This window comes from Scyliorhinus torazame, chromosome 6, assembly GCF_047496885.1.
Source record: "Scyliorhinus torazame isolate Kashiwa2021f chromosome 6, sScyTor2.1, whole genome shotgun sequence".
Classification (NCBI taxonomy): Eukaryota; Metazoa; Chordata; class Chondrichthyes; order Carcharhiniformes; family Scyliorhinidae; genus Scyliorhinus; species Scyliorhinus torazame.
This window is the reverse complement of record NC_092712.1, coordinates 120015469-120032434: the sequence shown is the minus strand read 5'-3', so window position 1 is coordinate 120032434 and position 16966 is coordinate 120015469. Positions and strand designations below refer to the sequence as shown.

General features: G+C 48.2%; 1 protein-coding gene and 1 long non-coding RNA gene across 2 annotated transcripts in view; one reads left to right on the top strand and one right to left on the bottom strand.

The window, feature by feature from the left end:
- LOC140424991 (uncharacterized) overlaps positions 1-16966 on the top strand; it is a 111895-nt gene that overhangs the window by 43457 nt on the left and 51472 nt on the right. The gene's annotated exons all lie outside the window — the stretch shown is intronic.
- Positions 1-16966, bottom strand: part of efhb (EF-hand domain family, member B) — a 98533-nt gene that overhangs the window by 32699 nt on the left and 48868 nt on the right. Inside the window, exons 6-7 of the mRNA XM_072508744.1 lie at positions 10400-10529; positions 5044-5127 (exon numbers count right to left, since the gene is read on the bottom strand). Of these exons, the coding sequence (XP_072364845.1) occupies positions 5044-5127; positions 10400-10529 (214 nt within the window). The remainder of the gene's footprint in view (positions 1-5043; positions 5128-10399; positions 10530-16966) is intronic.

Genomic DNA, 16966 nt, shown 5'->3' with positions numbered 1-16966 from the left:
TCCTATTTCTTCTGACTCCATGCACAAGTTCCCATTACTGTCCTTGACCGGCCCTAACCTCACCCTGGTCATTCTTTAATTTCTCCCATAGGAGTAAAAAGCCTTGGGATTTTCCTTGATCCGACCCGCCAAGGACTTCTCATGCCCCCTCCTCGCACTCCTAAGCCCTTTTTATCAGCTCATTCCTTGCTACCTTGTAATCCTCAAGGGACCCTACTGAACCTTGTTTTCTCATCCTTACATACTCTTCCTTTTTCCTCTTGACAAGACATTCAACCTCTTTTGTGAACCATGGTTCCCTCACACGGCCATTTCCTCCCTGCCTGACAGGGACATGCCTATCAAGGACAAGCAGTATTTGTTCCTTGAACAAGCTCCACTTTTCATTTGTGCCTTTCCCTGACAGTTTCTGTTCCCATCTAATGCTCCCTAATTCTTGCATAATCGCATCATAATTACCCCTCCCCCAATCATAAACCTTGCCCTGCCGTATGGCCCTATCCCTCTCCATTGCAATAGTGAAAGACACCGAATTGTGATCACTATCTCCAAAGTGCTCTCCCACAAACAAATCTAACACTTGGTTTGGTTCATTGGGCAGTACGGTAGCATTGTGGACAGCACAATTGCTTCACAGCTCCAGGGTCCCAGGCTCGACCCCGGCCTGGTTACGCCAGTGCCTTCACTGGCTTCACTCAGGACAACTAACTTTGCAGAACATTTTAAAAGCATTTAGATGAGCAGTTGAAACGCCACAGCATACACCAACCAGCACAACCCTTTCATGTCAAGGTGCAGTGCCCATACATACCACCTGCTATAAATCCCCATGACCCATCGAGTGGTGGCTCACAATGCCCTCTCTTTGTCCCCACAGGAGAAGATAGCCCGTAATAAGCAGGATAGGGCCAAGACGGGGGTGTGGGATGCCAGAGATCCAAGTCCTCATCCCTCTGAGGAACAGGCCCTGGAGATCGTGAGGTTGACCGAAGCGAGAGCAGTCACTCCCTCTTCACCCAGATAACCTGTCTCAAGTGAGTTGTTCATGTCAGAAAAAATTATCTTTCCCTCTCACTGACCACATGTCCACTGTCTCACAGGATTTCCATCTGATGAGGCCAGGCCATCTGGAGTCTTCCCCCCCCCCCTCCCCGCCCTCTCCCCGCCAGCCAAGAGACCATCTCAGAGGAGATCTCCGAAGATACAAAAAAGACAAGGCAGCACAGCTATCACCCGCATCTCCCCCCCAGCACAGAAACACACACCTCGGTGGGTGATATTAGTAGACAGGCTTCTGGGGCATAATCTGGTGAGCACCACACAGTTACTGATCCAGATGGAAGCAGGTACACCCAAGGGAAACAGCAGTCGCAGGTCTGCCGGATCCCAGGACACAGCTGGGTCCCAATCAGATGCTGACATTCTCCCAGAGTTGATGCAGATGATGGAACACAGCCTTGACATTCAGGAGGAGATGTCAGAGACATTCCAGCGACTACATTGTCGATTCGAGATCTCCCAAAGGCTTCGGGCACAGGAGATGTTACTGACAATGCACTGAGGCCAACACTACTAGGGAGGCAACTGCAGTAGAAAGCCTGGATCACAATATCCGCATCTTAAGTGATGGTGCCCAAGGCATGGCTCAGTCTGTGATGACCATTGCTAAGGGCCTCAACATCATGTCCCAGTCACTAAGGGACATGTCCCACATGCAGGTCGATATTGCCGAGGCACTTCTGAGAATGGCCCAGCCACTGAGGAGCATCGCTGAAGGTGTCAACATCATGGTGCATTCAATGGGGAGTCACCAGGACTGGCAAAGCCAGACGACTCCGAGGCCTCTGCAGCTCACTCCAACTGCCCCTCCATCCCATCCGTAGCCAAAACCCCTGTGCAGTGTTAACCTGGGTGGCACGCATGGTTGGCACCACCCCCTGCTCCTGCACACAGTTGGACTCCTCCAACTGCACCTGCAGGTGCTGGATGCTTACCAACAACCCCTCATGTAGTCCCTGACTCTGTGACTGCATCTCCACAAATCGATGGGACATCTGGACGACAGCTAGACCCTGGGGTCACCCCGCCCTCGACCTTTCGTCCATTTGGGTGTTCCTACCTCCATCTGATGTACCAGAGCAACTTTACAGTGCGCACCAGAGAGTATCCCAGGAGCCTCTTCACTAAAGTGCCCATCCGAGGTGAGTGTCTCTGTGGGCTGGTGGAGGGTGTTGGAAACAGCTGTGACAGGAAATTTGTGTCATCTCCTGACTTGACCTTCAAGTGTCTTGGGTCTCTTGGATCTCTTGACAAGTGCTTCGAGAGGTTGGTCATGAAGCGCATCACCTCCATACTCCCAGAACGCCTTGATCCACTGCAATTCGCATACCGCCGCAACTGGTCCACAGCAGACGGCATCTCCCTGGCCCTACATTCATTCCCAGAGCTTCTCGCCAACAATGTCTCCTACATGAGACTCCTATTTATTGACTACAGCTCCGCCTTCAACCCCACAATCCCAGCCAAACTCATATCAAAGCTCCAAAACCTAGGACTTGGCTCCTCATTCTGCAACTGAATCCTCGATTTTCTAACCCACAGACCACAATCAGTAAGAATAAACAACAACACCTCCTCCACGATTGTACTCAATACCGGGGCCCGCAAGGCTGTGTACTTAGCCCCCTACTATACCACCTGTACATACACGACTGCGTGGCAAAATTTGGTTCCAACTCTATCTACAGGTTTGCTGACGATACGATCATAATAGACCGGATCTCAAATAACGACGAGTCAGAATACAGGAGGGAGGTAGAGAACTTAGTGGAGTGGTGTAGCGACAACAGTCTATCCCTCAATGCCAACAAAACTAAAGAGCTGGCCATTGACTTCAGAAAGCAACGTACTGTACACACCCCTGTCAGCATCAACAGGGCCAAGGTGGAGATGGTTAGCAGCTTCAAATTCCTAGGGGTGCACATCTCCAAGAAATCTGACCTGGTCCAACCACGTTGACGCTACCACCAAGAAAGCACAACAGCGCCTATACTTCCTCAGGAAACTAAGGACATTCGGCATGTTCACATTAACTCTTAACAACTTTTAGAGATGCACCATAGAAAGCATCCTATTTGGCTGCATCACAGCCTGGTATGGCAACTGCTCAGCCTGAGACCGCAAGAAACTTCAGAGAGTCGTGAACACAGCCCAGTCCATTACACGAACCTGTCTCCCATCCATTGACTCCATCTACACCTCCCACTGCCTGGGGAAAGTAGGCAGCATAATCAAAGATCCCTCCCACCCGGCTTACTCACTCTTCCAACTTCTTCCATCGGGCAGGAGATACAAAAGTCTGAGAACAAGCACGAACAAACTCAAAAACAGCTTCATCCCCACTGTCACCAGACTCCTAAATGACCCTCTTATGGACTGATTTCATTAACACTACACCCTGTATGCTTCATCCGATGCCAGTGTTATGTAGTTACATTGTATTTGTTGTGTTGCCCTATTATGTATTTTCTTTTATTTCCTTTTCTTTTCATGTACTTAATGATCTGTTGAGCTACTCGCAGAAAAATACTTTTCACTGTATCTCGGTACACATGACAATGAACAAAATCCAATCCAGAGGGCTGCCATCCATTTTGCTGTCCTATTTGCTGCTTGGCATACAGCCAGTGTGGCACTGGCTGGGGACAGCGGACACCAGGCGGACCCGCCCCATCACCAGCAGGTCATGCAAGACACAAGACAAGATGCATGATTAGACCGCTGGCCAGGGGGCTGGAGGCAGGGGAAGGGTTTGGTTTATGGGTGTGTGGGATGGGGTTAGTGCTGGGAGCACAGCGTTGCTCACTCACCCAGGCCACCTTGAGGAGGTTGTGCAGTTTCTCCCGGCACTGCTGGCCAGTCCGGGCATTGTTGCTATGGGCGCTGACCGTCTCTACCCAGGCATCAACGGCGGCGGCTGGCAGCCTCCTTCTAGGCTGGGGTACAGAGTGGCCTGCCTCTCCTCCACTGCGTCCAGGAGCGGCTCCAACTTGGCCCTGTGAAACAGGATGTCCTCTCCTCACTGCCAACTTCTTGGCTGGGATGGTGTGTGTGGGGAGTGCAGTGTGTATATGTGGCTGCAACTTGTCAGCCTCCTGAGTGTCAATCGCACATCTAGTGAATCCTATACCGTTTCTCACTTGAATCGATTGTGTTCCACGTGGTGCCGGTGCTAACCCCTCAACAGTCGCTTAATCGACCCAGGTGCAGCGCCAGTTATGCTGGAGTGTAAGTCCACAAATCCTGCCCCGGCGTCAACACTTAGACTCAGGAATGGAGAATCCAGCCGGTAGTTTTTTACCAAACAGTTTTTGAAATCAATTTACAGCACTTGCATCCACCCTCACCTTAACATCATTGAAATTCTCAAATCAAATTAATCAAACATGTGAGAATCGTGCTGGCTGTTACAGCATGATACCCATCGCAATTCACCCACACTTCATCATTTTTTTGGAGCCCACACTTCATCATTTTTTTTGGAACTTCAGGAGATTCTCACTGAATTATCCGCCTATTTTTTCTCGAGTGGGGAACTAAAGACACCAGCAAGACACCACTCTATGACAGGCCGGATGGCAACATGGGCCTCATTAGATAGGACCTGCACATCAGTCACCAGCCTCCATACTGGCATCATTAGCCAGGACCACAGCGGCTACCCCTTATCCCAAAGAGCCAACAAGTCATCCTGGGATGCCCCTCGAAAGTGCCGAGGAGCTCCGACTGCCCCAGGATGTAGCTATTGTGCACTTTCCTGGGGAAGTGTACAAACACGCGCATGATCTTCAGGTGGTGGTTGCACAGAGGTTGGACGTTCAGAATGTGGAACCCCTTCCTGTTAATGAAGGGCACTTCAACACTACAAGCACTTGACATCGGGCGGCAGGTGGGTGGTATTTTTCCTCAATATCTGAGTCCTCGGATTATTTAAAGTTCTGATTTATATTGAAATTTTTCTTCCAAGGTTTAATTTGGACTTACGGATCAAGGACCTTTCCAACTTGATGGTGTGTTTTTTCTCTGAAGTCATCAACTTTTTTTGATATGATCTTTGCAGCCTTTTTCCTATATTGAAAAGAAGCAATAGTAATTGTGAATATTTTAATAGGAGATGCCTCATTTGAACAAAACACAGGAAATAAGTACCACAAGTTAAGAACACACAAACATTCAACATTGAGTGGCTCAGGAAGATTAGCTAGTCTGTCAAGCCTGTACTACACTCAGAAAAGCACCAGAAGCCGACATGAATACCAAATGTGTTCCAATTCATGAAAAAGTTACCCAATATTGATTGGCAACATACAGTTCCATTGACCAACACAATATCATTATTTTAAAAAGGCCTGGTGTGATTTTCATGACAGGAGCTTCATTTTTGTGGCTGCTGCATTGTCGAGGGTTTTCTTGAAAGAGTGGTCAATAATGATATATATATATATATATACACACACACAACAGCAGCAGCAGCAACTTTGCTTGCTGCTCACTCCTTCCTGCTGGTTGCAAACTGGCCAGCTTTATTTATACAGGGACTCTGCTAATGATTTCTCCGCCCCCCTCATTGGGGAAGCTCATACTCCCACAGGATTGTGGGATTGTCATTAGTCCCCAGCCAATGGTAAGCAGGCAGGTTATAACATCCCTCCCCCCCCAAAGTCCAAGGAATCCACCGAAGACCCTGGCGGAGGAGGGCGTAGGACTCGTTTTGCCACAGGCCAGACACCATTTGTACGAGGCGCCGGATCGGGTGGCGTGTAACGAGACAGAGACAGGCGTTTCCGTGATGAAAGGCGTAACGGTTGTACATCCACGGCCTGTGGGCCCGAGGATTCTCCCTCTGATGCGTCCTGTGTCTCTATCTCGGAGTCAAGAGTCTGCTGCCTCCATCATCTCGGTGTCTCTATCTCCAAGCGGTTCTGTAACGACCTGCGCAGGCTTTGAGTGAGGCACCAGAGGAAGATTGTGAGGACTACATTCCATTGTCTCTGGTCTCTGGCTGTAGAAAAGAGCTCCGGGGGCGGGGAATCTTTGGAAGGGATAGTCTTCTGGACCGAACGTGGTCTACATGTTTGCGCTGGAGACGACCCTGGGCTTGCACCTGGTAAGATATAGGGCCCGTTTGGCGAAAGATTACGCCAGGGACCCACTGGGCACCACCAGCAAAATTCCAAACGAACACTGGGTCACCGGGCACAAACTGCCGAATCGGCCAATGCCGAGAAAAACCATGTCCCTGCCGTTCTTGTGTGCAGCGTACCTTTGCGCCAATGTCCGGGAAAACCATGCTAAGGCGGGTGCAAAGTCTCCGGCCCATTAGGAGTTCTGCGGGAGCTACCCCAGTTACCGCATGGGGGGTGGTCCTATACGAAAATAAAAAGCGAGCCAGTCTCGTGTCCATTGACCCGGAAGACTGCTTCTTTAGGCCTCGTTTGAATGTCTGCACTGCGCGCTCCGCCAACCCATTTGAAGCCAGGTGGTAAGGGGCAATGCGGATATGGCGTATGCCGTTCATCTTCGTGAACCTCGCAAACTCCTCACTTGTGAATGGAGTGCCGTTATTCGTGACCATCACCTCGGGGAGGCGATGCGTACTAAAAGACAAACGCATCTTTTCAATTGTTGTGCAGGACGTTGTGCCTAGCATCCTATGCACCTCTAGCCATTTAGACTGGGCGTCGATTAATAAAAGGAACATGGATCCTTGAAAGGGGCCGGCGAAATCCGCATGCAAGCGCGCCCAAGGCCGCCCTGTCCATTCCCAGTGATGGAGGGTCGCGGCCGGCGGAAGCTTCTGATGCTCCTGGCAAATGGAGCAGTTTTGGGCCACCTTCTCAATGTCGGCGTCGAGGCCTTGCCACCAGACATAACTCCGGGCCAACATTTTCATTTTGGTCACACCTGGATGCCCATTGTGCTAGTCTCTTAGTATCAGCTCCTGTCCTTTTTCCGGGACAATCACACGCGTCCCCCACAAGAGGATGCCGTCTTCCACGCTGAATTCTGACAGCTTCGAGGAAAATGGGAGTCGACATGGGGCCAGTCGATAAAGGCAATCGGCTCAGTGCGTCGGCATTCGCTATCTGCGTTCCTGGTTTGTGTTCCAGAGAATACTCGTATGCAGCGAGCAACAAAGCCCAGCGCTGGATCTGTGCAGAAGCAAGGGGCGGTATTGCCTTATCCTCTCTGAAAAGTCCCAGCAGAGACTTCTGATCAGTCACGATAGTGAAGTGGCGGCCATACACGTACTGGTGGAAACGTTTCACTGCAAAGACCACTGCCAGGCCCTCCTTCTCGATCTGCGCGTACTTTTTTTCCACTGCAGTCAATGTGCGGGGGGCGAAAGCTATCGGCCGCTTGGCCCCGTTCTCCATCTTGTGGGACAGGACGGCCCCAATACCATACGGGGATGCATCACATGTGACGAGCAAAGGCTTTCCAGGATCATCGTGGGTTAGTAACCCAGACAATGACAATTGTTGTTTTACCCACCGGAAAGCGGTTTCTTGCGGCTGACCCCAAACCCAGGTGTGATTGTTCTTTAGCAGAAGGTGCAACAGGGCCAGCGTAGTTGCCAGATTGGGGAGGAACTTCCTGTAATAGTTTACGAGGCCGAGAAAAGAATGAAGATGCGACGTGTCAGTCGGGGCAGGGGCCTGTTGAATCGCGCGCACCTTCTCTGCGACGGGGTGCAAACCTTCACAGTCCACCCGATAACCCAGGTAGACTACTTCCTTCGCCTGAAAGACGCACTTTGTGCGACATAAACGGACTCCAGCCTCCGAAAAGCGTCGAAGGACAGCCTCCAGATTTTCCAAATGTTCCTGCTCCGACGTCCCTGTGATCAAAACGTCATCTAAATAGACAGCGGCACGCTGTAAACCTCTCAAAATGCCCTCCATAACACGTTGAAAAATAGCGCAGGCAGAGGATACTCCAAAGGGCAAACGTGTATATTCATACAGGCCCCGGTGTGTATTAATCGTTACATATGGTCGGGAGGCAGGGTCCAGCTCCAACTGTAGGTAGGCATGACTCATATCTAATTTTGTGAACGAGAGTCCACGTGCAAGCTTCGCGTAGAGATCCTCTAAGAGAGGCATTGGATATCGGTCGAGTCGGGAAGTCGTATTCACTGTAAGTCTATAGTCGCCGCACAAGCGAACTATGGTATCTGGCTTCATTATAGGTCCAATTGGTGCTGCCCAGTCAGTGAAACGGACGGGCCTGATAACACCCAAAGTCTCCAAATGAGTTGACTCCCCTTCTACCTTCTCGAGCAAGGCGTAAGGCACGGGCGCCCCCGGAAATAGCGTGGCGTGGCTCCTTGTTCGACTTGGATACGGGCTACAGCCCCTTTTATTTTCCCCAAACCGGGCTGGAATACATCTGGATATCGTCCTAGCACCTCAGTCAACCCTCCAGAAACTGTTTGGAGGATGTGCTGCCACTGCAAACGCAAATGGCGCAACCAGTCCCGACCCAACAGGCTGGGCCCATGGCCGCGCACCACGATAAGTGGGAAACGCCCCTCCTGGCGTCCATAAACAACAGGGGTCATCGTAGTTCCTGCAATGTCCAATGGTTCCCCCGTGTAGGTGGCCAACCTGGCCTGTGTGTCGGTTAATGTAAGGCTCTGTATACCCTGCTTGATGCGGTCGAATGTCCTCTGAGCGATCACGGAGACCGCTGCGCCAGTGTCCAACTCCATCTCAAACGGGTGACCATTGACCCGCACCATCACCTTAATGGGGGCCACACGGGGAGCTGCCACACAATGCAGCTGCAGGCAGTCGTCCTCCGTCTCCACGTCCTCAGGAGTAGTCGCTGCAGGTTCATCCACATGGAAGGTACGGCCCCTGGGCTGGTCCCAGTTTCGGTCGGAACGACGGTGCCTCTGGCGCCCCCAGGACCGGCGTCCGTGACGGGGTCGGCGCCTACAAGTCTGACACGGACATGGCTCCTCATCCATTGGTTCTGGAGAAGGCTCCCTTCGGGGAGGAATGTCCGACTGCCACTGGCGTTGATCCGGACGTCGCCTCGCCCAAGGTACCGCAGGAGTGCGGGGGGGACGTTTTCAGACGGAAGGGGTTGCACCCCAAGGCATGCACCTCCATTCCCTGTAGCTCCTGCACTCCTCGTTCTGCGCTCTCTTGGAACAATACTATTTGAATGGCCTGTTGAAAAGTCAATGTTAGCTCAGCTAACAACTTTCTCTGGGTGGCCGCATTGTTAATACCGCAAACCAAACGGTCGCGTAACATTTCTGACAAGGTCTCACCATAGTCACAGTACTCCGCAATCCTGTGTAGCTTGGATAGAAAGTCAGCAAGGGATTCTCCTGGGGTCCTTTCAGCGGTATTAAACCGATAACATTGGACTATCATGGATGGGGTTGGGTTACAATGTTGCCCCACTAAATTCACAAGTTCATCAAACATTTTGGTGTCCGGCGCAGCTGGGTACGTAAGGCTCCTAATCACCCCAAACATATGCGGGCCGCAGGCGGTGAGCAATATGACCACCTGGCGCTCGTTTTCAGTGATGTTGTTTGCCTGGAAATAGTAACGCATCCGTTGTGCGTACTGGTTCCAGCTTTCCAGCGCAGCATCAAAAACATCCAAACGTCCGTACAGAGGCATGGTGTAATAGAAAACAACTTCCAACCTGTATCCAACAAAAATCCAGGGAGGTGACTTCAGCAGTGTAGACAGCTATTCACTTTAACCCTCGTCGCCAGTTTTGTGAGGGCCATGAAGAATCCAGCACAAGTTTTAAGGATACAAAGAAATAACATTCATTTATAACATATATAATATATATACACACACACACACACACACACACACACACACACACACACACACACACACAACAGCAGCAACTTTGCTTGCTGCTCACTCTTTCCTGCTGGTTCCAAACTGGCCAGCTTTATTTATACAGGGAGTCTGCTAATGATTTCTCCGCCCCCCTCATTGGGGAAGCTCATACTCCCACAGGATTGTGGGATTGTCATTAGTCCCCAGCCAATGGTAAGCAGGCAGGTTATAACACTCATTAAGGCCAAAAGATGTGGAATAACAAACACAGGTCAACGAAGATGTGTGGCATAGATACCAAAAAAGGTTCTAAACATCATTACAGTCTTTTATTAAACTTAGAGATTGTGTGATAGAGACAAGTGCCTATTTTTGAAGTCACTGTCATGTGAAAAGTCTGGCACTGAATTTTGAATTTATAAAGCAGTCCCTTAATGTTTCATTGACAGGGCTTTACTTTCATTCAACAGAAAAAAAACAAGGTGTTGCTGCAAATAGTCATTAGGACAAAGACTCACTGTTGCATTTCAGTTATCCAATTTAATGATTTTGCTGTTAATCTTCCATCATTAAAATAAGGAGTCTCTATTCCAAATGTGCTATATTTGCTGTGTCTTGACCAGTCATATTTTCTGTCCTTCTGCTCCCCTGTGGAAATAGTTCAAAAATCTGTTTAAATCTTGTCACCTATATTATTATTTTGGCCACTATTACATGTCCCACTACAAATTCTTGCATCTCCACGAGATAATTGCTGACATTCTAAAACAGCCATTCAGCCAATGTCAAACAGGTTGGTGTACATTCATAAGTCTGATTAAAATAATTCAGGAACTACCTTTAGCTAATAAAATAAAAGGATATTATATATAAAAACATTGTTTTGAAAATAATATGAGCAGATGTATAATTGAACAACATAGCTTTGGACATATATGGCTCAATTTATATTTTTACGTTGACCACTGTTTCTGATCTTTCTCACCCTTTAAATATAGTTCATCCTCCATATTTTATACTAAATTAATTGGCTACAATCTGTGAGGTGTCTATGACTTTTTATAAAATATTTAGCCTCAAAAACTGGTCAAAAACCTTTTAAAATAGCTGGATCAATGTATGTCTGTGACCCCCTGAACAAAAGAAGCTATCTGCAAGTTTCAAAGAAATTTACACATTGTTATCTCTGAAGAGACACTTCTGATACATTGTGGGCTGCACAGATAAAATTCAAAGAGAGCTATAAAAAGGCCATCTGCATTTCGTAACTCTGGTTGGCCAATCAGAGTCGCATCATCTGCTAGGACAAAGGGGCACCTGCCACTTTCCTCTCAAATCTTAAGACATTTCTTTCGACATCTCAATTCTTGAGGCATTTAACCTTCTCAGGATCTAGACGGGGATTACATAACTTTTGTCAAAGACACTGTGAAGAGTGTCCAAGACTTTCTTCACTCAGGGGGTGGTAAATATTTGGAATTATCTACTCCAGAGGGCTATGGTGGCTCAGTCGTTGAGTATGTTCAAAACAGAGGTAAATAGGCGGAACGGCGGCACAGTGGTTAGCACTGCTGCCTCACAGCACCAGGGACCGGGGTTTAATTCTGACGTTGGGTGACTGGAGTTTGCACGTTCTCCCCGTGGCTGCGTGGGTTTCCTCCGAGCGCTTCGGCTTCCTCTCACAGTCCAAAGGTTGGATTGGCCATGATCAATGTGTGGGGTTCTGGGGATAGGGCGGGGGAATGGGCCTAGGTTGAGTGCTCTTTTGGAGAGTTGGTGCATACTAGATGGGCCAAATGGCTTCCTTCTGCACTGTAAGGATTCTATGGAATAGATTTCTCAATATTATAACCACAAGTGATATGAGGATAATGTGGGAAAATGACGTGGAGGTAGAGATCAGCCATGATCTCATTTGATGCAGCTGGCTTGAGGGGTTGAATGGTCAATTTCTGCTCCTATTTCCTACATTCCTATGATTCTGTTTCTCGTTCAGCTACATATCGTTAGATAGTGGGTTTACCTAAGATTTTACTGCCAAACATAATAAAAGCAAATGGCTTGGACAGGTAAATGTACAACTGTAGAATCTGCATGGAAATTCAAATTCTTCCGGTTTTCCTCTGCAGGAGATCACTTCTGAATAGTGATAAAATATGGTTTTAACAATATGCGACAAAAAAAATAAGAACATAAGAAACAGGAGCAAGAGAGATCATTCAGTTCTTCGAGCCTGCTTTGTCATTCAATACGATCATGGTTGATCGTCTACGGGGGCAACATGGTGGTACAGTGGTTAGCACTGCTGCCTCACGGCGCTGAGGTCCCAGGTTTGATCCCGGCTCTGGGTCACTGTCCATGTGGAATTTGCACATTCTCCCCGTGTTTGCGTGGGTTTCACCCCCACAACCCAAAGATGTGCAGAGTAGGTGGATTGGCCACGCTAAATTGCCCCTTAATTGGAAAAATGAATTGGGTACTCTGCATTTATTGAAAAAAAGGTTGAACTTCTACCTCATCCTTCCTGCCTGCTCCCCTTTGATTCAAATATTTTCAATCTCAGTCTTGAACATGCTCAACGATGCAGAATTAAGAACCCCCTGCCGTTGACAATTCCAAAGATTCACAATCCTTTGAGTGAAAAGGTTTTCCTTCATCGCAGCTCTATGTGACTGGCTCCTCATCCTGAGTCTTCAGAATGATATCTGTTTTAGATATCATGGCCAGGAGGAAAGCCTTTCAGTGTCTTCATGCATATGAGGTATCACTGATACATTAAGACTGTTAAACGTTCTTGCTCCCCATCCCACATTGTTCATCTTTATCCACATTTCTACACTGCTCGATTCCCATGCCTTTCCCCGTTAGATTTCTAAAACTCCCTTCTCCTGAAACCCAGCAAGTCAACTGTAAAGTTCAATCATATCTGATAAGACAAGCAGAGGTCCAGTGTCCTCATGGATCCCTTAGGATCTTCTCTTAAACTCCCTTTGTATCAAAGCAACATATCTTTTTATTAAAACAGTAAAAGTATAAACAAGGCCAAATGGTACAAACACTAATTTTGCGTTGGAGACCAATGGAGACTCAGTACCAATGTGCTGTGTGTGGGGGGGGGGGGACACGACACACACCTCAGAAATAGCTTACAAAGAGTGAAACTGTTCTGTTGTCATTTAATCTGGCGAATGGATGTATTTGTATAAGCAGGCTGATTAAATTTGTTCAGCTGTTAACATTAGCAGGCCTGCATATGATTGGATGTGGAATTTAAGAGTCAGATCAGTTTACTGAAGTGCTCCAGTTAGGCTACTACACCATCCTTCAGGATGATTGGATACAATAACATTTATTATACAGAAGAAAACCCATGACAAATGCCTCTATTGCAGCTAACCAGCAGTTTCATGGTCTTACCAGCATCAACTTGTGCAATTAGGGCAGCGTGGTAGCATAGTGGTTAGCACAGTTGCTTCATATCTCCAGAGTCCCAGGTTCAATTCCTGGCTTGGGTCACTGTCTGCAGAATCTGCACGTCCTTCCCGTGTCTGCGTGGGTTTCTTCCCACAGTCCAATGATGCGCAGGTTAGGTGGATTGACCATGCTAAATTGCCCTTCGTGTTCAAAAAGGTTGGGTGGGGTTACTGGATTACGGAGGGAGTGGGCTTGGGTAGGGTGCTCTTTCCAAGGGCCGGTGCAGACTCGATGGGCTGAATGGCCTCCTTCTGCACTGTAAATTCTATGAAAACAGAATTCTATTCCTGTTGTTTGATACTTTGTATAATAACCCTTAAAACAATGCCACTACAACATATATGACTCAAAAACTAATCCACAGTATTGCTAAAAAACATGGAATTTAAAAATACCTAATCTTTTTAATATTTCACCTTCTACCTACACTGTCTGCAACCCCTCAAGAAGGAGTACTGATTGTTGCCATTGACAGCATTTCAGCCTCCACAGAACTGTCAAGGATTGTCAAATGAAAGCTTGTTGCTTATGCAGTGGGATCATTGAACAATCAGCAAAAGGCTCATATTGAAGTAATTAGGAGAGTCGTAGATGTTTACACATTGGAAACAGGTCCTTCAGCCCAGTTTCCATCACTAAGCTAGTCCCATTTGCCTGCATTTGGCCCATATCCCTCTATACCCACACTGCCCATGTAACTGTCTAACTGATTTTAATAATAATAATAATCGCTTATTGTCACAAGTAGGCTTCAATGAAGTTACTGTGAAAAGCCCCTAGTCACCACATTCTGGCGCCTGTTCAGGGAGGCCGGTACGGGAATTGAACCCGCGCTGCTGCCTTGTTCTGCATTACAAGCCAGCTGTTTAGCCCACTGTGCTAAACCAGCCCATTTTTAAAGGACAAAATTGTACCCACCTCTACCATTGCCTCTGGCAGCCCGTTCCAGATACTCACCACTCTCTGTGTGATGAAATTTCCTCTATGGTCTCTTTTGTATCTCTCTCCTCTCACCTTAAACCTATGCCCTCTAGTTCTAGACTCCTCTACCTTTGGGAAAAGATGTTGACTATCTACCTTATCGATGCTCCTCATTATTTTGTAGACCTTTTATAGAGCTAATAGAAAGTTATTATTTATTGGGAGGGGTATTGAATACAAAAGTAGGTAGGTTACGCTTCAGTTGTATAGCCTATTGGTGAGACCATGGCTGGGATTCTCCTTTGTGAGCCTGCCCTACTACTGTTGCCAGAGAATTTGGCGCTCAGCCAAATCTCCCATTTACTGCAGCAAGACGAGAGACTTTTTCCAGGGCGTCATGGAAAACATTTTGAGGGGCCTGCCACTTGTGGTGGTTTATTTGGATGACATATTGGCCACTGGTACAACAGAGCGAAAACACGTGAACAATCTGGACGAAGCGCTCCGCGGTTTTTCAGAGCCAGGCATTAATCTAAAAAGAGAGAAGTGCTTTTTCCTCACCAGGTTGGTAATTTATTTAGGCTACCGCGCAGACTGGGATGGACTACACCTAGTGGAAGAGAAGGTGCGAGAGATCCAACAGGCTCCCTCTTCAGAAAACACAGCTGAGCTGTGCTCATTCCTTGGGCTTGTGAATTACTATGGAAAATTTATCCCTGGACTCGCTACCTTGCTCGCCGCCCTGCACATCCTACTGAAGAAAAAACGGCCATGGGCATGAAGAGCGCCACACGAAGAGGTGTTTACTCAAGTAAAGACAAAACTGACTTCATCCAGCCTGCTCACGCACTACGATCCCGCCAAACCACTTGTGATCACATGAAAATGAAATGAAATGAAAAGAAAATTGCTTATTGTCACAAGTAGGCTTCAAATGAAGTTACTGTGAAAAGCCCCTAGTCGCCACACTCTGGCGCCTGTTTGGGGAGGCTGGTACGGGAATTGAACCATGCTGCTGGCCTGCCTTGGTCTGCTTTAAAAGCCAGCTCTTTAGCCCTGTGCTAAACCAGCCCCTAGTATGCGGTATTGGTGACGTTTTGTCACACCGTATGGACGATGGTAGGGAGCGGCCGATTGCGTTTGCCTCCAGGACACTGGCCGTGGCCAGAGAGGAACTACAGCCAAATTGAGAATGAAGAATTGGCCGTTGTTTTCGCAGTCAAAAGGTTCCATCAATATGTGTATGGGTGTTGTTTTATAATACAAGGAGGATAATGCTATCCCGCCCATTGCATCTGCTCATATCCAGAGATGGGCTCTTTTATTGGCAGCATATGAATATGCATTTGACCACCGACCGGGCACACAGATGGCGAACGCAGATGCACTGAGTAGACTTCCACTGCCGACACGATCTCCGACTCCCCCTCTCTCCCCCCCCCCCCCCCCCCCCCCGACCCCCAGAGCCGACAAAGTGGTAGTAGCCACAGTAAACTTTATGGATACGTTGTCAGTTACGGTGGCCCTAATATGTGAATGGACACAATCAGGTCCATTTTGTCAAAAGTCTGCCCGATCGTGCAATACGGTGGTCAACATCGGAAACTGCCAAGTGAGTTAACGGCTTTTACCACAAAAATATCTGAGTTTAGTGTGGAAGACGCCATCCTTTTATTGGGCACTCACTTCATGGTCCCGCACAATGAACAGGACTTTATATTGCGTGACCTGCACAACGGGTACCCAGGCATGTCAAAAATGAAAATGTTTGCCCGAAGCAACGACTGGTGACTCAGGTCTGGATGTGGAGTTAGAGTGACTGGCTCAGCAGTGCGGCGTTTGCCAGGAGCCTCTGCCTGCAGCACCTCTTCATTCATGGGAACGGCATGGCCAGGCCGGTCTTGGGTATGGTTTAATGTCGACTTTGCTGGTCCTTTCCATGATTTTTGTTGATGTGGATGCCCATTCAAAGTGTCTAGAGGTCCACAGGATGTCATCCACTACTTCGAAGGCAACAATTAAAAATCTGCAATTCACATTCCGTACACACGGGATCCTGGAGATGTTGGTCACCGACAGCGCCATACACACGGGATCCTGGAGATGTTGGTCATCGACAGCGCCATACACACGGGATCCTGGAGATGTTGGTCATCGACAGCGCCATACACACGGGATCCTGGAGATGTTGGTCACCGACAGCGCCATACACACGGGATCCTGGAGATGTTGGTCACCGACAGCGCCATACACACGGGATCCTGGAGATGTTGGTCACTGACAACACCACGCTTTTTACTAGCAAAGTGTTCAGCGGTTTTATGAAGGCAAACAGGGTGAACATATCCGCAAGGACCCATACACTAGGCTTCGATTAGGCTGGCCGAAGGGAGGATGCAAACATTTAAAAGAGGCTTGAAGAGCCAGACCTCAGGGTCTCCCAACACACGACTGGCCAGATTTTTATTCTATTACCGTACCACCATACATGCAGCGACTACACAGTGCCAGCTGAGCTTTTAATGGGCAGAAAGAAGACTCCAGACCCACCTCAGCCTCACATTCCCAGATATAGGCGGGAAAGTATGCCGCAGTCAGGAGCAGCAAGGTTGTTGTCCAGACAGATTTAAGCAGACCAGACAGTTTGGACCAGGTGACGAAGTTTACTTTCAAAACTTCAGTGATGGCAT